General features: G+C 38.7%; 1 protein-coding gene across 1 annotated transcript in view; it reads right to left on the bottom strand.

The window, feature by feature from the left end:
* Positions 1-23,144, bottom strand: part of ENPP3 (ectonucleotide pyrophosphatase/phosphodiesterase 3) — a 129,445-nt gene that overhangs the window by 49,989 nt on the left and 56,312 nt on the right. Inside the window, exons 13-16 of the mRNA XM_064294849.1 lie at positions 14,022-14,150; positions 13,444-13,475; positions 10,350-10,477; positions 830-896 (exon numbers count right to left, since the gene is read on the bottom strand). Coding sequence (XP_064150919.1) covers positions 830-896; positions 10,350-10,477; positions 13,444-13,475; positions 14,022-14,150 — 356 coding nt within the window. The remainder of the gene's footprint in view (positions 1-829; positions 897-10,349; positions 10,478-13,443; positions 13,476-14,021; positions 14,151-23,144) is intronic.

Raw genomic sequence — 23,144 nt, 5'->3', positions numbered from 1 at the left:
CTGTGGTTTTCTTCCTCCCTTACTGGTGGCTACTTCTAGGTATTTTTTGCTAATAAATCATTTTCTCCCCCAAATTCTTAAAATAGAACTGTCCGAGGGCTCAGTACTTTGTCATCTTCTCTATCTATGCTCAGTCCCTTGAGATCTTATGTAGTTGCATATCTTTTTAAATCATTTATATGCCTAAAACTTAGTTGTTTTTTTTTTTTTAAATCTTCAGGGCAGACTCTCTCTGTAATTGCCAATTCAACATCTCTACTTTCAGGTCTAGCAGATATTTGAAACTTAATATGCCCAACTGAACCTGTACTCTTTCCCCCCAAATCAGCCACATCCCCAGTCTAATGTCCTTCCAATTAGGCACATTCCCTTCCAATTAGGCACATTCCCATTTCAGGCCTTTTGCCCTGGCTGCTTCTTCTGCCTGAGATGTTTGCTCCTGGGATATTCCAAAGGTTAATTCCGTCACCTCCTTCAAGTCTCTGCTCAAATGTATCTTCTCAATGAGGTCTACCTTCCACCCTTTTAAAACTGCATCCTGTTTCCATGCTTCCCTGAAACACTCCCAGTTCCCCCTTACCCTGCTATACTTTTTTCTTTATTTTCCCCATTGCACTTATCACCTAATATGCTATAGCATATATTTGTTTATTATGCTTATGACCTATATTCCTCTGTTAGAATGAAAAGTTTTTTTTTAGAATGAAAAGTTCATGGGCCAGGCATCTTTGTTTTCTTCACAAATGTGAAGAGATTCAAGAGTCTTAAACAGCATCTATCACAAAATAGATGCACAACAAATATTTGTTCAAAAAATGCAGTGACTCACCTCCATGCTCTTAAACTCGTTGTCGTAACCGTGATTGCCTCCTCCACAGGATGTAAATGCTTTACTCCTAAAAAGAAATAATGCGATGACACACTGATCAGTCTACTGATGTAGACCTTTGTGTAAACTCAGCTTTAATGGATGTTTATGTAGCTTCTGCTTTTGTATAAGTAATTTTTTTTTTCTGTCAAAAGCAGCATGAATATATCTATTCCCATGTTAAAATGGATAACCACAGAGGAACAAACAGAATGGTGGAGGAGAGTATTTTAAGGTCTAGAAATAGAATTCAAAAGTCTTTTGACTTTTAGATATTGACAAAAGAACAATTAAAAAGCCATGGCCAAAAAACATCAAGCTCACTGTACCTTTATACATCAAAGGCTGAATGATTAAGAACAGCTTGACTGATGTTACATTAAGCATTTCAGTACTTTATAAATACATCTTTGGCACTGAAAATAATTAATTTTTATTTTACAGTGGAGGAATTTACAGAAATAATATAAAAGTACAATTAAAGAATACTCAAGACAAGTTGAACACTCAGTAAGGAGAAGTCAGTATACTCTGTAAATTCTAACTTTTGAGATTTTCTCCCATAGGCTCTCTCCCTTGTATATTACTTGTCTACTACTATTTAATGAATTTGTCTTTTGCATATTTTATTGGATTTTAATCATTGAATTGAGCAATGTTAGCAGTTTTACACACAGCTAATTCTTATACTTGGAAAAAATAATAATAAACCTAGATTTTTAAAAGCAACTGAACGTTATAATTTGGTCTCTGAAGGGAACAAAAGACATCTATTTCTAAAGACTGTCTTAAATAGGTTTTTCTCATTTGTTTTCTCTCTCTGGGCAAATACACACACACATAAACACACACCCAATATTTTTATATATATATATATATTTTTTTTTTTTCCATATTGTAGGCTCAACTGAAAGCAGGGCTTTCATTCAGTGTCTAAAAAATTACTGTTAAAAAAATATGTAACTGACTCTTACTCAGCTTAAATAAAAAATACAAAGAAATCACAATTCTGAGCAGGCCATACTCAGTCTACCCAAAAGAGGGAAGAAAAGAGATGCTAACAAAATTACCTGGAATGGTGAAGATAAGAAGAGTCCTACTTTATTAAGGGCTATAAATTTGATTACCCTAAAGAGGCTAGTTCATGTCCTTATCTTAGTTTATTCCAATAAAGTTGTTGGCACTAGCCAAAACTTATTTTAAAAAGCTTTTATTTTTCTTGTGTAGATTACTGGGGAGTCCCTGAGTGGTGTAAGCAGTTACCGTGCTCAGCTGCTAACCAAAAAGCTGGCGGTTCGAGCCCACCTGGGAAGAAAGGCTTGGTGTTCTACTTTCAAAAAGTCGGCCATTGAAAATGCTTGACACACATGGGGTCACCAAGCATTGGAATCTTCTCTATGGCAACTGGTACTGGTAAGTTTACTGAAACTATTTGATTGGGGATAATTTTTAATTTCTACGTGGGAACTAGAGCATTTGTAGATGAAAGGTCTTTTGGACCAAATCCTTGGTAACATTTTCTAAAAGTGATCCTTTATTTATTCTATTTTCAGAAAATTCTATTTTTTTGTATTTCCAATTCCTAACCCAGCTTAATTAAAAAAACTATGATAAATATCTCATTTCCAACAACAATGAAAAGGACAAAAAACTATAATAAATAACAAGACTTCATTCAGAAGTAAATAAAAATATTGTTTAAAAAGTTTGTATTTTTCTTTGCTTTCCAAATGGATACTTTAGAAATTCACTCCTCTAATTGCACATGTCTATGCTTTCCAACCATTAATTGGGCTCTGGAAATTACCTATGGAAAAATGGAAACTGGTATTCAGGAAGGAGGAGCTGATCTTATCTGTCAAAGTATAGCTCAGCTTCCAACTACTATATGAAATTATTTGGAACAAATTCTCTATTATGTTTTCGACATTTAATTAATGAACCTGAAATCAAGGCTGGGGTTCCCTCCTACATTTGGTTAATGACTTGGACAGGAGAAGAACAAGACTTCTCCTGATACCCAACCATTTGCCAAGTTCTATCAATTCCTTCTCTGTACTAGCTTTCCCATTTGTCCCTTCATTTCCTCTTCTACTTGGAAACACTGGTGGTGTTGTGCTTAAGAGCTATGGCTGCTGACCAAAAGGTCGGCAGCTCGAGTCCACCAGCCACTCCTTGGAAACCTTATGGGGCAGCTCTACTCTGTCCTTTAGGGTTGCTATGGGTCAGAACTGACTTGATGGCAATAGGTTTGGTCTGGTTTTTGGCTTTCCTCTTCTACTATCACCGTTCTAAACCAGATCCTCATTACTTCTCACCTAAACAAGTTTTCTAATTGGTCATTCTGTCTACAGAATCTTCCCTCACAACACACACACACATACACACACACACCCATCTAATCCTATAGAGCACAACTCATCAGTGATGAAATGGAAACACATATCCTAATGAGTAAATGGGATGGAACATTATAAACCAGGACTATAGGGTCGCTATGAGTTGGAATCGACTCAACAGCACTGGGTATTCTGGAAAAGCTGAGTCATAGACTACCATACATACTTTGCTAATGATACACCACATACGTAGTCTAGTGTTAACGTCTCACCACTCTCACAGCACCACAGCTTCCGTTGGAGCTGTCATATTGCTGAGGACTGGATCGCTACACATTTTTCTAATTGGCCTCCCTTCTTATTCTTATTCTGGCTATCCCCCTCCACATAGCAGCTAGAGGGAGCTCTCTGAAATACAAATCTTGCTTTGTTCACTTCCAAACCGAAAAAAAAAAACCTGTTTTCCATCAGGTTGATTCCAATTCATAGTGATTCACCTCCAGCCACTTCATAGTTACCATTTAGCAATGGTCTCTGACTTGCTTCAGGGTAAAAGCACTTTCCTTAGTGATAATAGATATGGTTGTTCAAGCAATTGCTGGAATCTAGTTCTGGAAACCCGCTTCTTCCTTCTACCCTTCCCATGTGTATCCATGGCTGCTGTGGCTTTAAAAAGGCACTCTCCCCCTGCCCCTTCCGGGCAGAACAATTAGAGAAAGAAGAATCTCTGGAAGGACATAGCCTGGCAGTGCCCAAGGCTTGGCAAGCATATGATTGCCTTCCAGCAGAGAAAGGAATCCCATTGCTCCAGCAAACATGGGCCCTGTCAGGGCTTGGTGAGCTGAACAAGGGCTAGATTTCAGCTCCCACTCACCTTCTTGGCTGGGTACCTCTGTACAGTGCACGAACTGCACAACTGCATGGGGTGGACCTGCTGTCGAGCAGCAGTTAGCCTAACCCATCTTGAGTTGTCAAACCCCAAATCAGGAATCATCCCTACCAGGGAGCATTCTCTGACATTCCCTGACATTTACACCTGGCAAGTGTAATCATCCTTCTTGCTTCCTTGAACCTTGTACTTGGCTCTAGTGACACAATTATCACACCTATTGTCTTCTTTCCTACCGGGGTGAAGGGCGGAGATAGTTGTCTAATTCTTAGTGAGGTGCCTGGGTGTCTGCATCGCACATGCAGACGGGCTGTGCCTCAGGCTTCTAAGCAGGAACAAGACTACTAGGAATGAGGACTTCACCCACCCCATGGTGCTACACTCATTCAGTATGTTCAAGCCGTACACCTGAAACACACAGTGTTGGCAAAGTGAAAGGCGTTTTTATTATTTACAAAATTTTAGGTAAACAATAGGAAAAAATTACTTCAGCAAACGATTCCTGCCCACCCACCCCCCCACACAGAAAGCTCACATTATGGAAGAGAAACCTGCTTATGTCTCAAAAAGAGAACCCCAGCTAACCCTTCCCCCAAATTACCCATGTTCATACATATGTCACTCAGCAGGCTCACAGCGGTTCAAGTCAGATGCTGTGTTCACAGCACTGGTGCCTCTGTCTCTGGCACCCCCCACACTGCCCGGGATACTTGGGGCTCCGACTGTGTTGCCAGAGGCGCGTGCACTGCTCCCTCTGCAGTGATGCCCTGAGGGCCTCCTCAGCTCCTCTCCCACCCTGCAGCCCAGGGGGCCTGCCCAGCTCCTGCTGCCCCTGAGATGCACAGCTTCTGTCTGTGGCCCACCAGCCCACTGTCTCTCTTGGTTTCCAGCATTACAGCCCGTGACCTGTATTACAGCTCTTTTATTTGTGTGTAGAATGTTCTCAGTGCAGACACCCCAGGTCCAAGTGGATCCCAGGCCCAAAGGTCTCCCTCCATTCTAGGCTCTTGATGATCATGAGGTCACCCAAAAAATTCTTAAGATTAGCCACTAATATAGGAAAACTCCCTGTCAATCACAATACATGGTCCTCCCAGCAGGACTGTAAACCAATCAATCCCCTAGGAGGACGGAAATCCACTCAATCCTATTGACTGTATTACAAGTCACTTTTGTGGCTAGTAAACTGACCAATTCCTGTAAGCTTCTTATGTAGCCAATAAATAGACCTATCACTTGCAAGACTGCAACAAAACCAATCATTTTGGGAGAATTACAAACCCAGGGCCAGAAAGGCCATCTAAGAGAAAAGCATTGCACTACACTGGGACTCATTTGTCCGTTGCTATTCTAAAATAAAAACCTTTTTATGTTCTCTAAAAGAGCACTTTAACAATATTTTGACAATAATTTCAAATAATTGTTGTTAGGTGCCATCAGTTTCTGACTCACAGCAACCACATGTGACAGAGTAGAGGTGCCCCATAGGGTTTTCTAGGCTGTAGTTTTTACAGGAGCAGATTGCCAAGTCTTTCTCCTGCAGAACCATTATTGTTGTTGTTAGGTGCCCTCAAGTCAGTTCCAGCTCACAGCGACCCTATGTTCAACAGAACGAAACACTGCCGGGTCCTGTGCCATTCTCGCAGTCATTGTTATGCTTGAGCCCATTGTTTCAGCCACTGTGTCAGTTCATTTTGTTGAGGGTCTCCTCTTTTTGCTGGCCCTTCTCTTTACCAAGCATGATGTACTTCTCCAGGGACTGAGCTGTCCTGATAACACGTCCAAAAGTATGTGAGACGTAGTCTCACCATCCTTGCTTCTAAGGAGCATTCTAGTTGTACTTTTTCCAAGACGGATTTGTTCATTCTTTTGACAGTCCATGGTATATTCAATATTCTTTGCCAACACCACAATTCAAAGGTATCAATTCTTCAGTCTTCCTTATTCTTCATCCAGCTTTTGCGTGCATATGACGCAATTGAAAACACCATGGTTTGGGTCAGGCGCCCCTTATTATTCAAGTCGACATCTTTGTTTTTCAACACTTTAAAGAGGTCCTTTGCAGCAGATTTGCCCAATGCAATGCATCTTTTGGTTTCTTGACTGCTGCTTCCATGGCTGTTGATTGTGGATCCAAGTAAAATGAAAACCATGACAACTTCAATCTTTTCTCCGTTTATCATGATGCTGCTTATTGTTTCAGTTGTGAGGATTTTTGTTTTCTTTATGTTGAGGTATAATCTATACTGAAGGCTGTGGTCCTTGATCTTCATCACTAAGTGCTTCAAGCCCTCTTGACTTTCAGCAAGCAAGGTTGTGTCATCTGCAAATGGCAGGTTATTAATGAGTCTTCCTCCAGTCCTGATGTCCCATTCTTCTTAATATAATCTAGCTTCTTGGGTTATTTGTTCAGCATACAGATTGAATAAGTATGATGAAAGGATACAACCCTGACACACACCTATCCTGACTTTAAACCACACAGTGTCCACTTGTTCTGTTCAAACGACTGCCTCTTGATCTATGTACAGGTTCCTCAGTAGCAGAATTAAGTGTTCGTGAATTAGCATTCTTTGCAATGCTACCCATAATTTGTTATGATCCAAACAGTTAGATGCCTTTGTATAGTCAATAAAACACAAGTAAACACCTTCCTAGTATTTTCTGCTTTTAGCCGGGAACCATCTAAAATCAGCAACGATATCCCTTGTTCCACGTCCTCTCTGAATCCGGGTTGAATTTCTGGCAGTTCTCTGTCGATATACTGCTGCAGGTGCTTTTGAAATGATCTTCAGCAAAATTTTACATGCACGTGATATTTATGATATTGTTTGATAATTTCCATATTTGGTTAGATTACCTTTCTTGGGAATAGGCATAAATACGGATCTCTTCCAGTCAGTTGGCCAGATAGCTGTCTTCCAAATTTCCTGGCACAGACGAGTAGGCACTTTCAGTGCTGCATCCGTTTGTTGAACTATCTCAGCTGGTATTCCGACAGTTCCTGGAGCCTTGTTTTTTGGCAGTGCCTTCAGAGCAGCTTGGACTTCTTCCTTAGCACCATTGGTTCCTGATCAAATGCCACCCCCTGAAATGGTTCAATGTCATTTTTTTTTGGTATAGTGAGTCTGTATATTCCTTCCAACTTCTTTTAATGCTACCTGCATTTACTTCCTGCATTTACTGCATTGTTCACTATTGTAATTTGAGGCTTGAATTTTTTCTCCAGTTCTTTCAGCTCGGGAAATGCTGAGCGTGTCCTTCCCTTTTGATTTTCTACCTCCAGGTCTTTGCACATGTCCTTATAATACTTTGTTTTCTCAAGCTGCCCTTTGAAATCTTCCGTTCAGCTCTTTTACTTCATCATTTCTTCCTTTAGCTTTAGCTGCTCAGCGTTCAAGAGCACATTTCAGACTTTCTTCTGATGTCCATTTTGATCTTTTCTTTCTTTCCTGGCTTTTTAATGACCTCGTGCTTTCTTCAAGGTTGATGTCCTTGATGTCATTCCACAACTAGTCTGGTCTTCAGTCAGTGTTCAACACATCTCTTCTTGAAATGGTCTCTAAATTTAGGTGGGGTATGCTTAAAGTTGTATCTTGGCTCGTGCGGATTTGTTCTAATTTTCTTCAGTTTCAGCTTGAACCTACATATGAGCAATTGATGTTCTGTTCCACAGTTGGCCTCTGGCCTTGTTCTGACTGATGATATTGAGCTTTTCATCATCTCTTTCCACAGATGTAGTTGATTTATTCCACAGATGTAGTTGATTTATTCCACTGGGTAGGTTCAAAAGGCCAACCTTTCTTCAGCAGCTCAGCGTTTAAACTTTGTGTCACAAGTGTTCCTTTTCCCTTAAATTAGTAAAATCTAGCACATCTTAGGCAAATAAGGGTGATGATGATATGGAAATATATTACACTAAATTATGAAATTAGCTATCATTTTGAAAAGGTGATCTAGTCTAGTCATCTAGTTATACACCGTAACTTAGAAAATAGGTAGAATTTTAAAATTAGAGATAGAGTGAACCCAGGATTAGGTCAGATTCCTGAGCTGCCCCGGTTACACAGTTACACATGTATTCAAAGTTTCCTTTGATATAAATGAGTTTACTACATGTGCTACTGGCAAGAGAATAATAAAACTAGGCTAATCTTTTGTTATAGAACTTCCCATAACTAGTTAGTGGGGGGGCCAAGCCTCGAACCCTATTTCACCTCACTGCTAGTTGTTAAAAACATAAAAAGTTCCTAATTTAAGGCACTCTGACAACTAAGCTCTCATTCTATGACCCACAGGTCATGTTGTTGGATGGACAAGCACATTCCATCTGACAACATGACCTGTGGGTCACAGTGGCCTTCTAACTTCTTTGATCTCATACTCCTAACAGTAAATATTTGAAAAACATCCCCATTTGGACATATACTTACGTATGCATAACATACATAAATTAGTAACAATATTGTGTACCTAATAGTAGTAAAGTTTTATTTTATTCACATATTTTAGAGAAATAGTCTTTTTTTTAGAGAATGTTGTCTTAAGCCACAGTACAACCTATTGATCTACAAAGAACTTTGAAGCCCCAAATCCAAGCAGAGAGCACAGTGCCATCTAGTGATCCAGTGGGAAACTGCACATTCTCTGTCTAGGAGCCCACTGTTTGGGTTTATATGGCTTTAAACCAGTTCAGTCCATTTCCACCCCCTGGAAATTAAGAATCACCTGGGGATCTTGTTAAAATATAGATCGATGCAGTGTATCTGGGGTGGAACTGCAGATTCTCAGCAGGTGGTCAAACTGGAATGAACTGGTTCAAAGCCCTGGTTTACAGGTTATCTCATAAAACAGGCTCTGCCAACTCCCCCGTTCCTCATCCACTTGTATTGGAGCTCAGCGCTCTTACCTTCTTTTCCTCTTTTTTTGTCAAACATATCTTTCAGTCACTTCTCTATTCCAATTATTACCCAGGAGTCATGGAATTGGCCATCCTCCTGGTATAATTACACAGCATACAAATAAGGGAAGCCAGAAAACTATACTCAATATGATCATGTAAAACAAAACTCATTGCCATCCTGTTGATTTCAAAACATAGCGACCCTAAAGGACAGAGTAAAACTGCCCCATAGAATTTCCAAGCCTGAAAATCTTTATGGAAGCAGACTTCCATATCATATCTTTCTACTGTGGAGCGGCTGGTAGGTTCAAACCACCCGCCTTTGGGTTAGCAGCTGAACGCTTAACCACTGTGCCACCAGGGCTCCTTATACTCATTATGATCATGTACACGTCAGAAAATACTGGAATGAAATCCAAAAATAGAAAACATTAATTTAACTACCAAGATGAAATAAATAAAATCCATTGCCATTGAGTCAATCCCTACTCACAGTGCCCCTATAGGACAGAGTAGAACTGCCCCATAGGGTTTCCAAAGACTGCCACATCTTCTCCCATGGAGCAGCTGGTGGGTTGAAACTGCCGACGTTTCAGTCAGCAGCTGAGCACTTAAACACCGGGCTACCAGGGCTCAATTTAACTATCCGGAAGTGCATATTTATTTGCTTTTACTGTTGTATTGTCAGCGTCCTCCACTAGAGGGCACGGAGTGTCCTCCATGAGAGCAGGAACCATGTCAGTACCTCAAATGCCTACAACAGGGCCCAGCACAAATGCAGCAAGTATTCAATAAAATTTTGTTGAATCAATTGGCTGTTTCAGGATGGAGCGATTCTGATTTTTTTTTTCTCTAAACACACTTAAATTTTGCAACTGCTCAATGATCAACGTGAATTACAATTATATTTAGGAAAAAATAAATGATACAACTAATTGGTTAGCTTGGCGTTAGAGCCCTAAGAGTGCTCCTTTTCAAAATCACAAAAATGCCAAAGATTTTAAAGAGCCATCTACTGACTCATTAGTAGCCTGGAAAATAACTGAAGTCATCTTTATCCTGTCTACTGCCGAAAAAGAGACCACAGCAGGGTTGGGAATGTGCTGATAATAGCAGGAAGGGTCTCTGACTTCTCCCTTGCTCTCATTTATACGCTGAGGATTAGGATACTACAGTCAACAACCTAATAGCAATTATTTCAAATATGGAAGTGCTAGGTAGCATGTAAAAGTTCAAGAAAATGTCAATGATCAGGAAAAATTCTGTGAACCTAATCACAGGATGAGGTTAAGTAAATTTATAATGAAAGATAGTCGTTAAAAACATAGTGAGATAAACAGACACACAAACCTCACACCCAGCCACTGCTGATCCATCATAAGATGAACTTTGTCAATTCTGACATTTTTGGCATAGTGCAGTCGTTTTGGTAAATCAGGAGTCAAATATGGTTTGAAATGCTGGTCAGATTTTCGGCACTGAAAAACAAGTCATTATTTCTTTGTGAAACATAAAATTGCAAATCAATCCAATAATTTCATCTTCTAAAACGGTTACTGTTGTGTGCAGCTGAGTCGTTTCTAACTCTTAGCAAGCCTATAGGGCAGAGTAGAACTGTCCCATAGGGTTTCCAGGGCTGTAATCTGTAAGAAGGCAGACTGCCACATCTTACTCCCTCGGAGCGGCTGGTGGGTTCAAACTGCTGACCTTTTGGTTAGCAGCCGAGCACTTAACCACTGTGCCACCCAGGACTCCTTTGACTATTTACTAGGCACTTCTTAAAAGTAAGGGGTTTTAAGCCAGTTAGTAAAATAGGAATGTTCAACCTATTACCAATATGGTCACGTTCCCTAATTACAGTATATTGTTACAATTTTTATGTTACAAATAAAAATCTGATTTAAATTATGATTTGGCGTTTGATAATTTTAAGTTTTATTCTTGTATATATATTTTAAACCACAAATCTTCCCTCCTTTGACAGAGACTATGTATAAGCAATAAGCCTAGATTTGGAGTGGCATTACCATTTTTAAGTCTAAGTTATATATGAAAACTATATACCAGAATAGTAGATATAGGTAAATATTTTTAAAAATCAGTTTAATTAATCCAAGAATTCCTTCCCAATTGACTCAATTTGTCTTTTAGATAGCCTACATTTGCTTAATTTTCAAATCTAGTCAAGAGATTTGAAAAGTTGTCTCCTGGATTCCACACAAATTGGGGTGAAATATTTCTTTAAAAGTTATTACTGTAATTAGATGGTGTATTTTTAAAACAATGTAAAAATGCAAATCACAATGGTATCTATTCACATAAAAAATGAGTAAATGAGAAATAGGACTACAAAGAAACTTTTTTCTCCCTTCTGACCTTTTTGAAGAAAAAGAAAAAATAAATAAACATAAAGGTAAGAATATGGGGAAATAACTTATTTCCTCATTTTTCTCATTTATCTTAAACCTCATTATCCCATAAATACTAACAAGTCTGTGTCACTAATATTTCATGCTCAATTTATATAAGAAAAAATAAGAGAAACTATGAAATTGAATAAAACACAATTTAAAAAGAAAATGGGAGAGCAAAGAGAGTTATAGAAAGAAAGAGTAAAGAAGAGAGTATTTATTGCATATATAATTTTGTCAGTGTTTTTCCTCCCCATTTTAGTCTTCCTGTCTTTTTCAGGCTTCTTATTTTTCTAATTTTTAATTCGTCATTGCTTATTTCTTAAGCCAACATTTTTACTAACTTCCAGGCAGGCACGTGATGGTAGCTGCTGAGTATGTGCTTTCTCCTAAGGTGAGAGGGACTAGAACGTGCCCCTAAGAACCACAGATAATTTGACTAGTTACACCTTCTGAGTCAGAATGTAGCCAGAGTAAACCTAGAGAAAATTGGTGGGACATTGCCAACCTTTAAAGAAGTATGGGGTTAACACTTGCATTTCACAGTTTGGGATGAGGACACCAGAGTTAAGATTTTGGCCATTTTCTCTAAAAACAAAATTTATGCTGATGTCTCTCACGCAGCCAGAATGTTGTGAAACATCAGGGTTACCAGTTCATGTTTGTCCAATATAAGCTCAATATAGGCCCACAGAATGGCAGTACTGCACCACCACACAAAATATTTTCCCAGGGATAACGGACTACCCTGTGAAATGGTAGTCCAATTCTTGAACCTCTGTAATGCCAGATTCAGCCCATATCTGTGATACCACATAAACTCCCCCCCGCCAAAAAAAACCAAACCCAGTGCCGTCGAGTTGATTCCGACTCATAGTGACCCTATAGGATAGAGTAGAACTGCCCCATAGAGTTTCCAAGGAGCGCCTGGCAGATTTGAACTGCCAACCCCTTGGTTAGCAGCCGTAGCACTTAACCACTAGCCACCAGGGTTTCCGATACCACGTAATGGATTTCCAAATCCCGAGGTACCCAATTCTTTTGCACCACTAAGATTGTTAGGGATTTGCCCGTCCTCATCAACAGGCTTCAGATATTTGAAATTCAAGGAACATGAGCACACTGCATGTATATGCATCACCATTAGGGGCTAAGATTGTTTATCATGTTTACTCTCAAGATCATGGTATTAGAAGGTGTAGGAAAAAAAGGAGTTATTAACATTGTAAAGGATTTCTGTTCTAATGGTCACTGGTGCTTCAAGCTTGCAGCAGGTTCCACGTTATATTAACCATTCTTTACCCAGTGTTTCCTTATCTTTCATTCTTCACATTCCATCCTCACAGTTTTTACTCATTATATACCACTTTCACTTAAATTTAGCTCATTCCAAGCAATAATAAACTCATAAACTCCATGTAATTGACACATATTTGTGAATATACTTCTAATATATAGTTTTTAAAATGACCACATAAGAACACTTTAGGTCTCTCTAGCAGTAATGAACCTGCTTTGAAAAATATTACTTTAACCTATCTGAACTTTGTCCTGGTCATTTACTTACAAACCAGAATGTGGGAACCAATCAAAAGCAGTTACAACTGTACTTAGGGAGTAAGAAGATGATTTTTTTTGATCTGTACAAAAAGATCTGTGTGCCTGTGATTCACCATTTTGTGATATTAAGTCACACAAAAAATGAAAAGCTAAGCTGACTGCCTGAAGCTCATGAGAACAGCCTTGTTGAATGGGACACCTGCTAGCTCAGCAAAAGCTAGGAATCAGTGCCATGGTTGCCCCAAACTAACTTCCTGTCATGGTGTCAGTCCCAAAACGAAAACAACGCAGGTGAAAGCAACTGATGATTCACATTTAAAATAATGTTGATGGAGGATTTTAAAAAATTAATTACCAGTGGCTTGAATTCAGAAAAATGGAATAAAAATTTCTCTAATTTATAACTTGAAACCCAAATTGCTAAGACCTTTGCATTAAATTAAATAAATATATTGAGGAGACTGTATACTTACACTGAGGTTCTTAACAATTCCTTCAGAGTTAACTGTTTGAAAGGAAAATAAATAAATCACATTATAAGTGATACAAATATATATGTGAACAACTCAATGAATTTGACAACAAAACCAAAACCAAACCAAACTCAGTGCCGTCGAATCGATTCCGACTCAGAGCAACCCTATAGGACAGAGTAGAATTGCCCCACAGAGTTTCCAAGGAGCGCCTGGTGGATTTGAACTGCCGACCCTTTGGTTAGCAGCCATAGCACTTAACCACTACGCCACCAGTGTTTCCGTATTTGACACATACATTTATTAATGATTATGATCTGGTAAAATTAAACAAAAGATCATCTTAAGCAAAAATGGTTTGGGCTTTAAGAACACATTAGAATACACTTTAACCTAACAATATTGGATATTACCATAGACTTCACAGATTATTTCTAAACATGGAACTTCTGGTTTGTTTTTGTCCCAAGAGGTCAGAAGGAAGGCCTGAAACCCATTGCATCCTCACAAAATCAGGGTGCTATTGCTATTCACTTTCAGTTTCACCACGCATTTCATATGAGAATCTTCATACTTACAGCTATAGAAGTCTTGAGGTATATTACCAGACCTGATACGAGGTGCAGGCCCTTCATACATGTAGAAGTTTATTTGGGAAAAATAATCTGTCATATATTCCAACTTGTCACAAGAAGTCTGATCCATCCCTGAATCAAAAAACAAACATTATCTACTCAATTTACCAGATTTTTATGCAAATAATGTGTGCCTGCTACGTTTGTCTGCCAACTGCTCCCTCCATCCAGGAACTATTTTTGTAAGCACCACTATGACAGTTTTTTTTCTTTTTTACATGTTGCTGTAGAAAAATTAGGATAGCGTACTTACGAAAATACCTCGTTGGAGATAAGGAGAGGTTGGCAAACAAATGTAAAAGGCACACATTATTTTTGTGAATAATGGTACATAGGTAGGAACAATCTGTAGTCTGATCATATCAAGTAGAAGATATTTTGTTACTAGATCTCAAATCAAGTTTCACTGATAACCTATACAATTTATCCTATTGCTTTACTGTAAACGGCAGAACGTGAAAATAGTGGCAGTGGAAGAAAGGGTCATATTTATGAAAATAAACAGTTATTATAAACAGATCCTTTGTTCAATGAAGATTAAATAATTTTGAGAAAGAAAATCCTCTGTAGGAGGTTGATTAAGACTTAAAAATATCTGATCTGTACGTAAGAAAACATGATATATTTTTACATTAAAAAAGCAACATGTAGATCAAAAGGGAGAAAATGCAGAACAGAATTTCAAAGTCCCATGGAATCCAGACTATCTGGAGCCATTGAGGCTGGATGAACCCCCAAAACTATTGCCCTGAGATAATCTTTAAACACTAAACCAAAAATATCCCCTGAAGTCTTCTTGAAACCAAACAATAGTTTAGCTTAACTAGTAAAGAATTTCTGCCTTGACTGTCGTGCTCTTTCAAGATCTATCTGTATGGGATCAAATTGACAATTTGATTGTCAGGACTCAAAGATTTCTTATCAAAACTCAAAAGATTAGGTAGGAAACTTAGGAGCAGGTGAGTTTATATTAATTGAGGAGGAATGCTTTGGAAAAAGAGGATGAGAGTGGTTGCACAACTTGAAGAATGTAATCAATGTCACAGAAATGTACATGAAGAAATTGTTGAATTGGTGTATGTTCTGTTGTGCATATTCTCAACAACGATAAGGTAAAATTATTTATAAAAAGCCATGTGTTTTTGTAAAATAATGCATTAGAAGAAAAAGAATTAGAGAATGTTTACTTTTCATAAGTGTATTGTTTAAATGTTTATAAGGACCGTGTGATCTAAAAAAGGTTTGTCGGTTAAAACATTTTTATTTGAAGATTTTTCAGACTGTGTCTTAATTTTCATTTGTATCGATTTCTTTTTTTGTCTGGAAATATCTTTATTTAATATCTACCCTCACACTTTTTAAAAAAAAACAGTTTCTACAAGTACATGCACGTTTCTGAGTTGTTCCTCTCCCAGTAACATAAATTCACTGTCCTCTAAGGTTCCTATCTAATCTTTCAAGTTGCTGTTAATCAATTTGATCCTGTATAGATAGCTCTTAAAAAAACATAATGCAGCGGGGCCAAGATGGGTGACTAGCTAGAAGCTACCACGGATCCCTCTTGCAACAAAGACTCGGAAAAACAAGTGAATCAATCACATACATGACAATCTATGAACCCTGACCATCAAACACAGATCTAAAGAGTTGACCTGAGTGACAGAGACTGAGAACGAACAACCACGGGGAAGCAGCGACTGTTTTCAGAGCCTGGAGCCAGCATTCCAGTCAGAAAACCTTGGCGCTGGGCTTTGGACTGGGTGTAGGGGAGCTGAGCACGGCATCCTGAGACGGCGCAAACAGGGGACGCAGCTCTAGCCCCCAGAAGTGACCTCGGGGGAAGCCCAGCCAGCGCACGCAGGCAGAGCAGCGATGCAGCTGACAGGAGGAGAAGTCACCGGGAGGTGGTGACTGGTTTTGCAGCCTGGAGTGTGGCGTCCGAGCCAGGGAACCTTGGTGCTGGGCTTTGGACTGGGAGCGGAGGAACTGACCACGGCTTCTGAGACAGCGCAAGCACGGGACGCGGGCCTGACCCTTGGGAGCAATCTCTACCCAGCCAGTGCATACAGTCGATGCGCCCCTTGGGAACCTCAGATAAAACAGTCATCCCAAGCAACATAAGTAACTTTGTCTATATTGCGGGGTGCTACTCTCTCCTATTTATCTGAACCCTCCCCTCCCCTTCCCAGGCGGTTTCATTAATGTTGGAATTTCCCGAGCCAGAGAGTGAAGTCCGCTGCGGTTTTTCTTTTTCTTTTTAATTTTTTTTGGTCTTTTCCTAACCCATTCTCCTGGCCTGAGAGAAGCAGCTACAAAAAATCCAGGGACCAAAAATCCTTCCCTAATTGGATTAAAAACACAGAACCAGCTCCAGCCAAACATATGTGATCCACAGTCTTGGGCTTTCATCCCTACAGGGAACAAGGTGGCTATTATAATGCAAAGGCATTTCTGATAGGGATATGACTGTAACTGTTTTAGCAGATTACTGGAAAGACAAGTTTCCCAGGTCTGAAATCTCTGCATATTCAACAGAGCCCTCACTAACCCACAACAGGCAACTGAGGGCTGAAGCTCCCCCCAGACCACCTAGCCTCCTGCCTTAGGGGTATAAGGAGGGTGACACCTACCAATCTGTAGAGGTACTTGCACTGGGGGCCTAAGGTACACCTGCAGAGCCCACCCACCAAAGTGCTTTAGGAATAGAGACACACCTACCTCACTGGAACTTGGGGAAAGCCTGTCAGCATCCTGCCCCCCCCCCCCCCCCGGAGTGTGAAACCCTGCTGCTACTAGAATCTGGTGCACACAACTATCACCGCTACCTCTCTAGGTGGAGAGGTGACAGTCTACACCACATACTTGGTGACCCAAAATCAGATTCTACTCAAGAATAGTGAAAGGACTCTTAGGCTTATATACCTGGTAACAGCCCAAACCAGCTAGTAATAGGACATAAGTGATTCAAGGGCTACAACAATCAAGACAGCACAATCTAGCAGCCCATCTACATATATTGAAAGAAAACAAAACAAGATAAGACTCAGTGAGCAAATATAGAATAAATCACTACAATATCTTATAGATGGCTCGGAGACAAGAGTCGATATCAAACCACATAAAGAAGCAGACCATGATTGCTTCTACAACTCCCCAAACTAAAGAATCAAAATCTATCCCAAATGAAGATACAATCCTGGAATTGCCAGATACAGAATATAAAAAACTAATTTACAGAATGCTTCAAGACATCAGGGATGACCTCAGAAATGAAATAAGGCAGTCTACAGAAAAAGCCAAGGAACACACTGATAAAGCAGTTGAAGAACTCACAAAGATTATTCAAGAACATAGTGGAAAAATTAATAAGCTGCAAGAATCCATAGAGAGGCAGCATTCAGAAATCCAAAAGATTAACAGTGAAATTACAGAATTAGACAACTCAATAGGAAGTCAGAGGAGCAGACGTGAGCAATTGGAATGCAGGGTGGGGAATCCGGAGGACCAGAGAATTGACACCAATATAGTTGAAGAAAAATCAGATAAAAGAATTTAAAAAAATGAAGAAACCGTAAGAATCATGTGGGACTCTATCAAGAAGAATAACTTGCATGTGATTGGAGTCCCAGAATAGGGAGGCATAACACAAAATACAGAGAGAATAGTTGAAGATCTGTTGGCAAAAAACTTTTCTGACATCATGAAAGACAAAAGGATAGCTATCTAAGATGCTCATCAAACCCCATTTAAGACTGATCCAAAAGGAAAATCACCAAGACATATTATCATCAAACTTGCCAAAATCAAAGATAAAGAGAAAATTTTAAAAGCAGCCAGGGATAAAAGAAAGGTCTCCTACAAAGGAGAATCAATAAGAATAAGTTCAGACTACTCAGCAGAAACCATGCACTCAGGAAGACAATGGGATGACATATATAGAACACTGAAGGAGAAAAACTGCCAGCCAAGGATCATATATCCAGCAAAACTCTCTAAAATAAATTAAAATATTTACAGATAAACACAAGCTTAGAGAATTTGCAAAAACCAAACCAAAGCTACGAGAAATACTAAAGGAAATTGTTTGGTTAGAAAACCAATAACATCAGATACCAGCACAACACAAGGTCATGGAATAGAACATCCTGATATCAACTCAAATAGGGAAATCACAAAAACAAATTAGATTAATTTTAAAAAGAAAAAAATGCTCAAAACAGGGAATCATTGAAGTCAATATGTAAAAGATCACAATAATCAAAAAGAGGGACTAAATACAAGAGGTATAGAACTGCCATATGGAGAGGGAAACAAGGTGATATAGGACAATACAAGTTAGGTTTTTACTTAGAAAAGTAGGGGTAAATATTAAGGTAACCACAAAGAGGTATAACAACTCCATAACTCAAAATAAAAACCAAGAAAAACATAATGACTCAGCAAACACAAAGTCAAATACTATGAAAATGAGGAACACACAATTTACAAAGAAAAACATCTCAGCACAAAAAAGTAAGTGGAAAAATGAAATTGTCAACAACACACACAAAAAGGCATCAAAATGACAGCACTAAACACATACTTATCTATGATTACGCTAAATGTAAATGGACTAAATGCACCAATAAAGAGACAGAGAGTCTCAGACTGGATAAAGAAACATAATCCGTCTATATGCTGCCTATAAGAGACACACCTTAGACTTAGAGACACAAACAAACTAAAACTCAAAGGATGGAAAAAATATATATCAAGCAAACAACAAGCAAAAAAGAGCAGGAGTAGCAATATTAATTTCTGACAAAATAGACTTTAAAGTTAAATCCACCACAAAGGATAAAGAAGGACACTACATAATGATTAAAGGGACAATAGACCAGGAAGATATAACCATATTAAATATTTATGCACCCAATGACAGGGCTGCAAGATACATAAAACAAACTTTAACAGAACTGAAAAGTGAGATAGACACCTCCACAATTATAGTAGGAGACTTCAACACACCACTTTCAGAGAAGGACAGGACTTCCAGTAAGAAGCTCAATAGAGACACGGAAGATCTAATTGCCACAATCAACCAACTTGACCTCATAGACTTACACAGAACACTCCACCCAACAGCTGCAGAGTATACTTTTTTTTCTAGTGCACATGGAACATTCTCTAGAATAGATCACATATTAGATCATAAAACAAAACTTTGCAGAATCCAAAACATCAAAATATTACAAAGCATCTTCTCAGACCACAAGGCCATACAAGTGGAAATCAATAACAGAAAAATTAGGGAAAAGAAATCAAATACTTGGAAACTGAACAATACCTGCTCAAAAAAGACTGGGTTATAGAAGACATTAAGGAGGGAATAAAGAAATTCATAGAATGAAAACACTTCCTATCAAAACCTCTGGGACACAGCAAAAGCAGTGCTCAGAGGTCAATTTATATCGATAAATGCACACATACAAAAAGAAGAAACAGCCAAAATCAGAGAACTGTCCCTACAACTTCACCAAATAGAATGTGAGCAACAAAAGAATCCATCAGGCACCAGAAGAAAACAAATAATAAAAATTAGAGCTGAACTAAATGAATTAGAGAACAGAAAAACAATTGAAAGAATTAACAAAGCCAAAAGCTGGTTCTTTGGAAAAAATTAACAAAATTGATAAACCATTGGCCAGACTGACTAAAGAAATACAGGAAACGAAACACATAACCAGAATAAGAAACGAGATGGGCCACATCACAACAGACCCAACTGAAATTAAAAGAATCATATCAGATTATTACAAAAAATTGTACTTTAACAAATTTGCAAACCTAGAAGAAATGGATGAATTCCTGGAAAAACACTACCTATCTAAACTAACACAATCGGAAGTAGAACAACTAAATAGACCCATAACAAAAAAAGAGATTGAAAAGGTAATCAAAAAACTTCCAACAAAAAAAAGCCCTGGCCCGGACGGCTTCACTGCAGAGTTCTACCAAACTTTCAGAGAAGAGTTAACACCACTACTACTAAAGGTATTTCAAAGCATAGAAAATGACGGAACACTGCCTAACTCATTCTATGAAGCCACCATTTCCCTGATACCAAAACCAGGTAAAGACACCACAAAAAAAGAATATTACAGACCTATATTTTTTTTTTATATCCCTCATGAACATAGATGCAAAAATCCTCAACAAAATTCTAGCCAATAGAATTCAACAACATATCAAAAAAATAATCCACCACGACCAAGTGGGATTTATACCAGGTATGCAAGGCTGGTTTAATATTAGAAAAACCATTAATGTAATCCACCATATAAATAAAACAAAAGACAAAAACCACATGCTCTTACCAATTGATGCAGAAAAGCCATTTGACAAAGTCCAACACCCATTTATGATAAAAAAAACTCTCAGCAAAATAGGAATTGAAGGAAAATTCCTCAACATAACAAAGGGCATCTACACAAAGCCAACAGCCAACATCACTCTAAGTGGAGAGAGCCTGAAAGCACTTCCCTTGAGAACGGGAACCAGACAAGGATGCCCTTTATCACCGCTCTTATTCAACGTTGTGCTAGAGGTCCTAGCCAGAGCAATTAGGCTAGATAAAGAAATAAAGGGCATCCGAATTGGCAAGGAGGAGGTAAAATTATCTCTTTTTGCAGATGACATGATCTTATACACAGAAAACCCTAAGGAATCCTCCAGAAAACTACTGAAACTAATAGAAGAGTTTGGCAGAGTCTCAGGTCATAAGATAAACATACAAAAATCACTTGGATTCCTCTACATCAACGAAAAGAACACTGAAGAGGAAATAACCAAATCAATACCATTCACAGTAACCCCCAAGAAAATAAAATACTTAGGAATAAATTTTACCAAAGATGTAAAAGACCGATGCAAAGAAAACTACAAAGCACTACTGCAAGAAACTAAAAAGGACCTACTTAAGTGGAAAAACATACCTTGCTCATGGATAGGAAGACTTAACATAGTAAAAATGTCTATACTACCAAAAGCCATCTATACATACAATGCCCTTCCAATCCAAATTCCAATGACATTTTTTATTGTGATGGAGAAACAAATCACCAACTTCATATGGAAGGGAAAAAAGCCTCGGATAAGTAAAGCATTACTGAAAAAGAAGAAGAAAGTGGGAGGCCTCACTCTACCTGATTTTAGAACATATTATACAGCCACAGCAGTCAAAACACCCTGGTACTGGTACAACAACAGGCACATAGACCAATGGAACAGAACTGAGAACCCAGATATAAATCCATCCACATATAAGCAGCTGATATTTGACAAAGGCCCAGTGTCAGTTAATTGGGGAAAAGATAGTCTTTTTAACAAACGGTGCTGGCATAACTGGATATTCATTTGCAAAAAAATGAAACAGGACCCATACCTCACACCATGCACAAAAACTAACTCCAAGTGGATCAAAGACCTAAACATAAAGACTAAAACAATAAAGATCATGGGAGAAAAAATAGGGACAATGTTAGGAGCCCTAATACAAGGCATAAACAGAATACAAAACATTACCAAAAATGATGAAGAGAAACCAGATAACTGGGAGCTCCTAAAAATCAAACACCTATGCTCATCTAAAGACTTCACCAAAAGAGTAAAAAGACCACCTATAGATTGGGAAAGAATTTTCAGCTATGACATCTCTGACCAGCGCCTGATCTCTAAAATCTATATGATTCTGTCAAAACTCAACCACAAAAAGACGAACAACCCAATCAAAAAGTGGGCAAAGGATATGAACATGCACTTCACTAAAGAAGATATTCAGGCAGCTAACAGATACATGAGAAAATGCTCTCGATCATTAGCCATTAGAGAAATGCAAATTAAAACTACGATGAGATTCCATCTCACTCCAACAAGGCTGGCATTAATCCAAAAAACACAAAATAATAAATGTTGGAGAGGCTGCGGAGAGATTGGAACTCTTATACACTGCTGGTGGGAATGTAAAATGGTACAACCACTTTGAAAATCTATCTGACGTTTTCTTAAAAAGCTAGAAATAGAACTACCATAAAAAAATAGAACTACCATACAACCCAGAAATCTCACTCCTCGGAATATACCCTAGAGAAATAAGAGCCTTTACATGAACAGATATATGCACACCCATGTTCATTGCAGCTCTCTTTACAACAGCAAAAAGCTGGAAGCAACCAGGGTGTCATCAACGGATGAATGGTTAAATAAATTGTGGTATATTCACACAATGGAATACTACGCATCGATAAAGAACAGTGATGAATCTGTGAAACATTTCATAACATGGAGGAACCTAGAAGGCATTATGCTGAGTGAAACTAGTCAGAGGCAAAAGGACGAATATTGTATAAAACCACTATTATAAGATCTTGAGAAATAGTATAAACTGAGAACACATACTTTTGTGGTTAAGAGAGGGGGAGGGAGGGAGGGTGGGAGAGAGTTATTTACTGACTAGTTAGTAGATAAGAACTACTTTAGGTGAAGGGAAGGACAATACTCAATACAGGGAACGTCAGCTCAACTGGACTGGACCAAAAGCAAAGAAGTTTCCGGGATAAACTGAATGATTCGAAGGTCATCGGAGCAAGGACAGGGATTTGGAGACTATGGCTTAAGGGGACTTCTAAGTCAATTGGCAAAATAAATTGTATTATGAAAACATTCTGTGTCCCACTTTGAAGTGTGATGTCTGGGGTCTTAAATGCTAACAAGCGGCCATCTAAGATGCATGAATTGGTCTCAACCCACCTGGATCAAAGGAGAACGAAGAACACCAAGGTCACATGATAACTATGAGCCCAAGAGACAGAAAGGGTCACATGAACTAGAGACTTATATCATCCTGAGACCAGAAGAACTAGATGGTGCCCAGCCACAACTGATGACTGCCCTGACAGGGAGCACAACAGAGAACCCCTGAAGGAGCAGGAGAACAGTGGGATGCAGACCCCAAATTCTCATAAAAAGACTAGACTTAACGGTCTGTCTGAGACTAGAGGAATCCTGGCGGTCATGGTCCCCAAACCT

Source organism: Loxodonta africana, chromosome 1 (assembly GCF_030014295.1).
Source record: "Loxodonta africana isolate mLoxAfr1 chromosome 1, mLoxAfr1.hap2, whole genome shotgun sequence".
NCBI classification, from domain to species: Eukaryota; Metazoa; Chordata; class Mammalia; order Proboscidea; family Elephantidae; genus Loxodonta; species Loxodonta africana.
The sequence above is the reverse complement of the archived record's forward strand: the minus strand, read 5'-3'. Positions and strand labels throughout refer to the sequence as shown.